This window comes from Lonchura striata, chromosome 2 (genome assembly GCF_046129695.1).
Source record: "Lonchura striata isolate bLonStr1 chromosome 2, bLonStr1.mat, whole genome shotgun sequence".
NCBI classification, from domain to species: domain Eukaryota; kingdom Metazoa; phylum Chordata; class Aves; order Passeriformes; family Estrildidae; genus Lonchura; species Lonchura striata.
The window spans coordinates 49,077,314-49,087,614 of NC_134604.1; the positions used below are offsets into that span (position 1 = coordinate 49,077,314).

The 10,301-nt window shown below is 44.8% G+C and overlaps 1 protein-coding gene across 1 annotated transcript; it reads right to left on the reverse strand.

The window, feature by feature from the left end:
* Positions 1 to 1,446: 1,446 nt before the first annotated feature.
* On the reverse strand, positions 1,447 to 9,469 carry CLN5 (CLN5 lysosomal BMP synthase). Its single transcript, XM_021548010.3, has 4 exons — positions 9,063 to 9,469; positions 6,053 to 6,218; positions 4,366 to 4,591; positions 1,447 to 2,580 (listed from the first exon to the last, which is right to left on the reverse strand). Exons 1-4 carry the CDS (start codon positions 9,467 to 9,469, stop codon positions 2,069 to 2,071), a joined length of 1,311 nt encoding a protein of 436 aa, XP_021403685.2. The 3' UTR covers positions 1,447 to 2,068.
* Positions 9,470 to 10,301: the final 832 nt, after the last annotated feature.

The window sequence follows — 10,301 nt, forward strand, 5'->3', positions numbered from 1 at the left end:
TTTGGAAATCACTGTAGTACAGAATGATTGTATGTTTTTGCCCTCAAGTGCAATGTGCATAAAAGCAGGGAGCAGAAACAAGCACAGAGAGAAGTAAAGTACGTGAGAGCTCTCTCATAAATATTTGCCTCAGAAGGAACTCATGTATGTTATATAAAGGGCAACTCCTATGTTGAACACTATCCTCACTTTAAAGGTACCAATTGTCAAAGTGTGAAACAGACACGCTGCATGGAGGAATCCTCACGTGGTTGGCAGTGTGATCTATGAGCCTGGCTCTGTGATCCTATTTCCCCTTCAGAGCTTTGAACGGTGGTTTTTGATGTTGAGACTTTTTCCTGGGAAAACAGGAAACATTCAGGGTTTAACAACATTGAGGGTTTCAAAGACATGAAAATATGTGTCAATGAGAATGTAACTTCTGTAGATTAGCTTGCTGCAGCCCCTTTCACTTCCCTAAAGCCTCTTCGATTACCTTCCTGGTGCTGCTGTGTGGTGCTTGATTGCTGGCTGGGATGAAACCATGACAGTATCTTAATCCAAAGATGAGCTCAGTCACAAGGGCCTGCTGACTTTGGCTAAAAAAAGACTCAAGTCTTTCAGTCTTGGTAAAAGATGAAGTTTCACGTATCTTGAAGAAAGGTGTGCTCATCCTCTCATTTTTCTCCCATTATCTCTCATGCTCATCGCATTACATGATAATGCAATTCAACTAATTAATTTTAGTGACTTTTTGAATACAAGGGTAATTTTCTGCCACTCATTATTTGAATCCAAGCACTGTGTACTCTCGTCTCTGGCTGTAGCAGGGTATTAGCTTGGCTCAAGCCAAATGAAACTGCAGAGTTGCGTTCCTGTGTTCCTGCTTGCCCACAAAACAGCAATAACCTCTGCAGGAGCACTTTTTATCCCACAGCTAGTTTAAAAAAAAAAACAAAACATCCAAGCAAGCAGTGAACACATGGAAATTATTACATTGCTGCAGCTGCGGTTTTTCAGTGTGCAGGCACCTCAATAGTTTCCAGAAAGCCAGTGTTCCTCTGGCTTTGGTCCCTTGGGTTTAAAGGGAACTAACTAGTTGCCAAAGTGCTCCAAGTTGAGCCTGGAACGGGACCCAGTGACAACACAGCTAGCAAAGCACCACTACTGCAAATATCACTGACAGCAAGAGGCTGCAGTCACATTTCAGAGACAGCTCTGTGACAAGCATGGATTTTTATCTCCAATGTTGATGACCCAACAAGCTGTCATTACTTCTTTCATATTAAGATTTCTATGCTTTTTTAAAAAATTAGAAAGGAATATACAAAAGTTCTACAAAACTGACCAACTGAAGCCTCAAGTAGACTTCAAGATAGTAGACTGGAAGAACACTGCAATTATGCATGAGGCAGCATCAAGGCAGGTAGTTAGGCTTTTACCTGTGCCACAAAACACACATGAAACTGAAGCAGAGCCATCTGTATTGTGTTTACAGTGCAGTTGAAGGAAGAAAAGTGGTGAAAAAGCATCACCCTTGCCATCCTCCAGTACATTCACTGCCCCAGAATACCAGAGAATAGTCCATAGGTCCCAGCTGTACAAACCAAAGAACTACAGGAACATCAGTGTAAGGCACATGTTGAAGGAACTGGACACATCCAGACACCCATGTTGAGTGAGTTAGTCCTTGTAACTTGTGTCCCACTTCTGCTGGTGGCCAGGTGCCATCTGCTGCCACGTGGCCATGCATGTGAAGAGCACCTGAGCCAAGAGCAGGCAGCTGCTTCCCCCTTCCCCCTCTGGCACTGCAGAGCTTAGCCAGAGGAGCCACTGCAGCCTCCCCTCAGGCAGCCGGGGGCCATGGATACACAGAAGCTGGCCAGGTCAGAGAAGCTGAAGCATTCATTAATGTGTTATACAGGTAGTAAGAAAACAAATGCAGAGTCTGTCACCTGGTACAGCAAAGCCCTCCCAAAACAATTTTTTACAGTCAGCAGTGAAACATACAACCCTTTAACACCATCATGGTGTTAAAGTCCTTAAGAATATTGTGCCATGGAGGCAAGTTTTGTTCTTCAGTAGTCAGTCATACACCAAAGGATGCTTTGCTTCCAACAGGCAAAGGGACCTCTTCATAAACTATTTTAAGATAAGGGGACTTCATAGGTAAAAACCAATATTCCAAGTTGTAGAAGAGATAAAACTGATGCTTAAAGATAACATGATCAATTATTTTGAAAAGATCCACAAAAAACTCTCTGACACTCTGATGAGGTTTAAATGGATTGTAAAAGTCTCTTATAGCTGCTGCCAGTGTCTTGTTTCCTTGTGGTCCAAAAATAGATGTTTCATTCCCCAAATAAATAGGTTCTCCACTGAACAAAATTATGCTTGTGTAGTTTGTTTGTATCTTCTTAAATACAGCTCCTAAGTCAGCTAGCTTCTGGTAGGTTCTCAGTATAAACTTGGAGCACTCATAAGAGTCAAACCACACTGTTGACTTTTTGTCGGGACTTGCTTGAACTGTCCAGGTCTCGTAGTAAATGCCAGTCTCATTGTCGTATTTTACCCATTGTGCCATTTCATTAAACATGGTTCCTGAAAGAGATGAAATGAAGTATTGCAGAGATGAGGTAACAAATGCAGGATTCACCTGCCTCCCCTGCAAGTTTACCTACACTACCTCACCATACACAGACACGGGGCTTAGGTCGGAGGGGCAAGGGATAACCAACTGAATAAACTACATTTACATGTAGTTTATTTAAACTGTAATTCCTTCTCCTGATCCTTCTCCTGTTACTATGCCAGAATATTCAAACACCAGAGAACCGTGACACTTCTCATTTTGCATTATCCATGCAGACAAACAGGGCAGAGGTAGTACAGTCTGCAAGAGATGCTGACAAAATGCTCACCAGACCAACAGACATTTCTGCACTTCAAGTTTTAACTAAATTCAAAAATTCAGAGTAGAAATTTTCATGTCTCTTCACAAAAGATTCAGACTGAGACACCCTGCTGATTTAGCAGCTCCACAGCTGGCAAAGCTGAATTGAGCCAAATTATGGGTGGGATGTTAAGACCACTAAGACGGGATGCTTTTTGCCAGCTCTCTGAAGGGAGCAAGTGCAGCTCATGATGCTGTTCATTTTTGTTTGAATCCACTCACCCTCTCTGACTAGAAATCTGACAGTTTTTGTAAAATTTAGACAACTGAAAACTCTCAGAAATGCTACCTCCTTGAAAGTTTCATGGAAATGGAAAGCAAGAGAGGTGAGGAGGACTGTAATGCCTCCACAAGGTGCCAGTGTAGCCTCACCTTTCCTGGGCGTCAAATAATCCACAGAGAGAGGAAGCATGACAAGTTCCCCAGCTGTATGAAAAATTTCAACTTGATATTCATACAAAAGAATCCAATCATATCAGGCATCAAATACTTCAGTCATGAACTACAAACTCACAGGACAGCAGCTCCACTTTACTTCCTTGTTTAAAGAGCTACCTAGAAGTTCCTAGCAGCACTGGATAGATTATGCAGAGACTGAGGCCAGCAAAGCTGCTAAGGATGGAAGTGGGCACACATAAAGCACCATGTCACAAGAGCTGTAAGCTAACTCTCCACTGTGTCTTGCACACTACACCAACTTCGGAACCTAAGTGGTTTTGGTCACACAAAATGTAACTACCCAAGTCCTCAGTGAACTTTTTTTGTAAGTCGTTCACTCTATTGCTAGAGCAATCAGTCAGATTTATTTGAATGACCTTTTTATTTTAGGATTTATTTTAGGATTTTATTTTAGGATCCATATACACCAGGAAACTCTTCTGGTCATCACCTATGTATTTTGAAGCGTAAGGCCTAGGTTTGTTCTGTAACATATGACAGAGACCTATTACTGGAGACATTTTCAAGTTTTAGGACACATAATGAGGGGGACAGAAATAGAGATTAATATTTTTATATCTTTGAGATTATTTCTAAATATGCCTTGTTTGCTCAATAATAAACATGTTTTCAACAGTTTTTCTATCTCAGCAGTCATCTGCCACTTCACAATATAAGATTTTGTTTTCATGAAGCCATGTGAAAAGAGTTCATAATGAGACTGTTTAAGCTGTTTTGCTATTTTTACACTCAAGAGACTCAAGTGTTTTTGTACAGCAACACCAAATGGCTCTCACTTAACAACTCTCCAGTGTGAATTGTTAAAATGGCAGCAGCCTCATGCCACTTTCTGTATTCAAGAGAGTGTTTCAAATTAGAATCATTGACTAGTGCTGCAAATAACCTATAGAACATAAATTAAAATATAGCACTTTACAAAGACAAGGCTGACTCTATATTTTGTATTAACACTATCCAAAGCATCTAAAATCTACCTGATATTGTGGTCACAAGAACTAAAGTTCCATTTGCCTTCCAGTGTGCATCATCTATTCCTTCATAAAAGCAGGCAGCTCCTTGGTTACACCAGAATGGTGCATCCATGCCAGGCCGCAGATGTGGAAATGTGCAGTTCCCAAGCTGGAAGAGCTCATACCACTCCATTGTGTAGTTTTTGCCTGTTAGAGAGCTCTTGAAACCAACAGCATCATGCATAATTTTCTGGAAAATAAAAAAAACCAAAAAAACCAAACCACCAAAACTTTGATTTCATAACAACTTCAGCTTGACCTGTACAAAAGGTAAGATGCTCAGGAGCTATTCTGTGACAGGGTGAGAAGAGGGGAAGGAGTTCCTACAAGGGATTCAGTAACACTGAAGCACAACACACCAGATTGCATGACACACATACTTTTTATTCAGGGCATCATGCTGTCTCAGTGGTTTTCTATCCATCCATTGTAAATTATGTCACTTGGAAGCAGATACTCAGTGGGAGCTCATCATCAAGACTCAAGCTTTGAATCCTTAACTTCATGGGGGTATCAGAGAAATAAAGAGCAGAACCAAGTTACCGAAAGCAGATCTTGCTAATGAATGTCATAAAACTAATGATATAAATACTTTATTTAAAAGCTGTATAGTAAAAACATAAATCCAAACTTAGTTAACAACTGAGACAACAATATTTGAATCTATTTCCATTTTTGACTCTCTGTGCTTGGTTTTGATTCACTAACATTTCTTTATTAATTAAGAATCATGCTTTGAAGATGAGTTTTACTCCTGCTATAACTATAAATATTACTAAAGCTGAGACTTCATGTTTGCATGACTCCATGAATGGACACTTCAATTTCATACTGATCATAACACTCAAGAAAGAAGTGTAAAAGCAACCAACTTCTCATGATCTACTGTTCTGACCAGCTGGCTGCCTGCTCCTCCAAGCAAATATGTGAGTTTCTAACAAGAGAAAAATTAATACACTGTTACAGTGCGCTCCAGCTATGCTTTCCCCATTTCCAGTGACTCCTGTGACTCTGATCAGATAAGTGTGGTCCCTTCCTTCCTGCTCCGATGGGGTTGGCAGAGAGCCAGAAAGCCCTCCCTGTCCAGAGCCTAGATAAGGCCGTGTCCCTTCCTGTTCACTCTTTTCTCACCCATCTCATTGATTAAACAGCTCGGAGAACCACATCAGGGAGTTAGAGCCTCTTTTGTATCTTTGCCCATCTCCTGATTTGCCTTCCCTCAAGGCCTCGTATATCTGTGCTAGCCTAGTAATCTGGGGGGCTGAGAGGGGAGGCTCATCAATACACTAAGCAACTATTTTATCTGATGTAAGGGGACAAATAAAAGTATTTTCTTGATGCGGTGATAGCACAGAAGAAAAGACATCCAAGACACAATGTGTGTGTGTACACAAAGCACTCATTATGCAGCTAGACAGGGGAACGTGTTCAAACCCAGCAACGATGCTGTTCATGCTCTTGTCTTTAGCTGAGCTGAATCCTGTACATTTTATTTGAAACTTAATGCTCTTTGAGTATCTTCCCTACAGATAGCCCAGCTCTAACAGTCTTCCATACAAGCATATCCCAACCTTAGAGCTCCCATTCTTAACACCTGCTGTTAAATTCAGCTGAATTTGTTACTCTAACTTTGTTAAAAACATCACCTTACCAAATGTCCTAGTAGGTCCCCGTACTTGAATTCCCATACTGGAGCCTGTAATCGATACACTTCAATGACATCCTCTTCTCTCATGACTGGAATGGCAGAGCCAGTGGGACAGAAGGTGTAACGAGCTTGGCAGTAAGGATCGGTTTTTGGACGGTAATCAAAGCGCCTGTGTTGAGAAAGAGAAGCACATGGAATGACAAGTGCAGCTTTGCAGCTGGAGTTACTGTTATGGCTTCCTGAGGGGGACAGCTTACGTGTCCAGCACCTCAAAGACAGATTCTGTGACCAGACACTGCAACAGTTGGACTTCTCAAGTTCATAAGGCTGCTGGGGTGCACATCTGCAGAATCAGGACTTCGGGACTTAAGGCTCACAAACGGAAATCATGTTATACTCATTGTGAAGGAGTAGAAATAATGCGGATTACAAAGGGTGACATTCTCACAAGATCACTCACACAGATGTTGAGTAAAGGATAGTTTCAGATCTGCCTCAAAAACATTCTCCTGGCAATTTATTTATATGGGGATTGACCACTTTGTTCTTGCTGTTCTATAGTAAGAGGTTCCCAGATGCAGCTATTTTGACTCTACAATATTGCCAAGATCAGAAAAAGAATTAATCCCTCTATGTTAATTTAGATAAAGAGGTCTAAGAAAATACCTGGGGTCATTGCTTCTATTCCATTCCTATTAAACCTCAAAAACCGAAGACCCAATCCACTTCCTGTTATCACTATAATCAAAGTTCAAAGAATGTTTTTGGCAAGTGTATGAAAGCGTGTGTGGCCAGGTTTTGGTAGCAGGGTACAAGGATGGTTGATGTGAGAAGCTGCCAGAAGGCTGCCCCATGTCAGTCAAAGCCAATGCCAGCCAGCTCCAGGATGGACCCTGCACTGGGCAGGGCTGAGACAATCAGGAATGACAGCACAACCTTTGTGATAACAGATTTAAGAAGTAAAAAAAGTTATTGCACCAATGTAATTGTGGCCAGAGAAGAACAGAGTTAGAATATGTGAGAGGCACAGTCCTGCAGACACCACAGTCAGTGAAGAAGAAGGAGCAGGAGCTGCTCCAAGAGCTGGAGCTGAGATTCCCCTGCAGCCTGTGGAACAAACCCATTTAAAGAACCCTTTGACCCCACAGAGCAGGCTGCAGACCTATGCGGGGAGAAGCCCATGCTGGAGCAGGCTTCCTGACAGGACTTGTGACCCCCTGGGGTACCCATGTGGGAGCAGACTGTGCCTGAAGGACTGCATGGAGGAGTGACCCATGCTGGAGCAGTTAATGAAGAACTGTTGCCTGTGGGATGGACTCAGGTTGGAGAAGTTCATGGAAAACTGTCTCTTGTGGAAGGGACCCCATGCTGGAGCAGGGGAAGGACTCCTCTCCCTGAGCAGCAGCAGGAACAGCATCTGATGAAATGAGCTTGACTCCAATTCTCCACCTCCCTGCAGCACTAGGAGAAGGAGGCAGAACCTGGGAAGAAGAGTGGGGCAAAGGTGGCTTTAAGATTTATTCTACTTATTATTCTGCTCCAATTTTGTTAGCAATACATTCAATTAATATCCCAAAGCTGAGTCTGTTTTGCCTTGTGATGGTATTTGGTTAGTGATCTCTCCCTATCCTTATCTCAACTCATGAACCCTCAAAATACCCTATACCTTACTGTATTTTCCTTCCCCTATCCACTTGTGGAGGAGAGTGATGGAGTGACTTTGTTGGACACCTGGCATCCAGCCAGGATCAACCCACTGGAACAAGCCTTCTTATTCTAAGTTCCTTTAGAATCACTCCTGTATTTCACTTAAAATAAGGTTCCTGTATTCCTGTTACCATGACAAATTGGCATACACAGCTTGTCCAAATCTTGTCTGGTTAGTCTGAGAGTCTAACACACTCAGCTGCCCAGGGCTAGTGACACAAATACCCCAGCCCTGAGATGACTCAAGGACACAGCACTTCCTGAGCAATACTGAAGCCAGCAGCTCAGCTGAGGCATCGCTGATTTCCCCTGTGGACTTCTTCCCCAGGCTTGCTGGGAACTCCCAGCAAGTCTGCCTTTATTTTGTCTGGGGGAAGGTGTGGGGAGGAAGTGGCGGGGATGGGGGGGAAGAAAAGAAAAAGAATAACAATCCCCAAAACCCTAACGAGTATGTCTGAAAAAAAACACACAGAAAACAAAAACTTAGGCCAACCACACATTCAAGTCCTATAGCTTGCACACCTTACATGACCCCTTGCACTACACCTTGCATGTGACAAGAAGGTAACATTAAGAAACACTGAAACCCTACATTTCTGAGCATCTTACACCAACAGGATTGTTCTCCAAAACTGACCATCTCAAGACCCAGTCTTGTAATTCCTGAACTTGCTGGAAAATCCCAACAATCCAGGACTTCAAGATCAGCTCCTTCAGGCATCACCTGATGCAAATTTAACTGCTGGGAATTATGCAACAGGCTCTCAAAATTTCAGGTGTGCATTATTAAGCTGCAGTTAAACATTGATAACTACTCCCTTTACAAACAGCAAACCCGCACAAAATACACAGTCGAGCCTAGCGCTTCTTCTGAAGGGGCTCATTTCCTCGGCACCGCCAAATCCATCGCTATTTACAGGCCACAACATGCAGTCTCCTTGCTGTCCCCGACACCACCAGGAATTCTGGAGCTCAGGCAGCTCCGGAGCAGCGAAAGGGATTTTGTACCGTTTCATTTGTCACGAAGCGTGACCTTAAGTGAAATTTCCAAGCAAAAAACCGTACTTTTCTGCCGGCATTAAGGAACGCGTTTAAACGCGAGCATTCCTTCCCAGGGAACCAATCCCTCCCGCTGCTGAGACCAAGCGCAGCTCCCGGCCTGGCACGGCACTGCGGCTCCCTCGGCGAGCCAAACAGGCCGAGCACCTTGCCAAGGATCAACACCCCGAGACGAAAAAGGGAAGCTTCCCCCGGCCTCTCGAGTCCAATGCACAGAGAAGCAGAAGAGCCCTCGGGCGGCACTCACCTGTAGGGCACCGGCCACCGCGGTGGCGAGCGGAGCTGCCCCGAGACGCGGCCCCGCGGCCCCAGCGCCGCCACCAGCGGCAGCAGCAGCAGCGGCAGCAGCGGCGGCAGGCGGGAGCGGCGAGCGGCGCCCATGGCGGAGCGGGCCCGGCTGCGGCGAGCGGCGGGGCCGCAGGAGGCCGGGCGGGAACGGGCCGCCCCCGCGCCGCCCACGGGGCCGGGCAGGCGCCCGCCGAGCCCGGCCGCAGGCAGGGGCCGGAGCGAGCCGCGCTGCTTTTGTCCCCGCCAGGGAAACCCCCGTGTGCCGCATCCTCCCTCAGGAGCGCCACCCGGCCCGACTGCGACTGAGTCTCTGGAGGGCCGAGCCGCACACGTAGCTGGAGCAGGGCTGTCTGCCTTTTCACGCATTGCTTTGGAGACGCCTCAGGGCTGCTGGGGGGTCTGGGGCACAAAAACTACGAGGATCAGCTGAGGGAACTGGGGATGTTTAGCACAGAAAAAGGGAGGCTCATGGGGAGCCATCACTTTCTACAGCTCCCTAAAAGGAAGTTGTAGGTCGGGGTCGGTCTGTTGTCCCCGGTAACCAGTGACAAGATGAGAGGACATAGTTTTAATCAACACCAGGAGAGATTTAGGGTGGACATCAGGAAGAATTTCGTGACAGAAGTGGTGATTAGATATTGGAATGGACTGCCCAGTTACTGTCCCTGAGGGTATTTAAGAAGAGACTGGATGCAGCACTGAGGAGGCAGAGTGCCATGGTGAAGTTAACGTGGGGTGTTCAATCATAGGTTGGACTCCATGATCTCAGAGGTCTTTTCCAACCTAATTGGTTCTGTGATTCTGTAAAAAGCACATCAAATGCCCATCCTCACACCCAGAACCTACTGAGGGGGTGACTTCTCGGGGGCCTGGCCTGACACGAGGCCAAATGGCAGAGAGGCTTTTGCTGTGATAAACCCTGTAACCCTGAGCCTCTTCAGACTGCCAAGACTTGTCTGAAACTTTTCAGGGCTTCAAGCTAAGTCTGTGTATCTGTCACCCATTTCAGAACACTTTTTCAAATCATAACACTTTACATTACAGGAATCATATAGCAGTTTATTCTCTCGTGTTTATAGTAATGGTGAGAACTATCTTGCAGATGAACCAAGAGAAACTGTGAAAACAGGTTTGCCAACAGCATCCCTGCACAAAACACAGCTTTTTCCAGTTCTTCAGAGTTCAAAACTGGTTATGC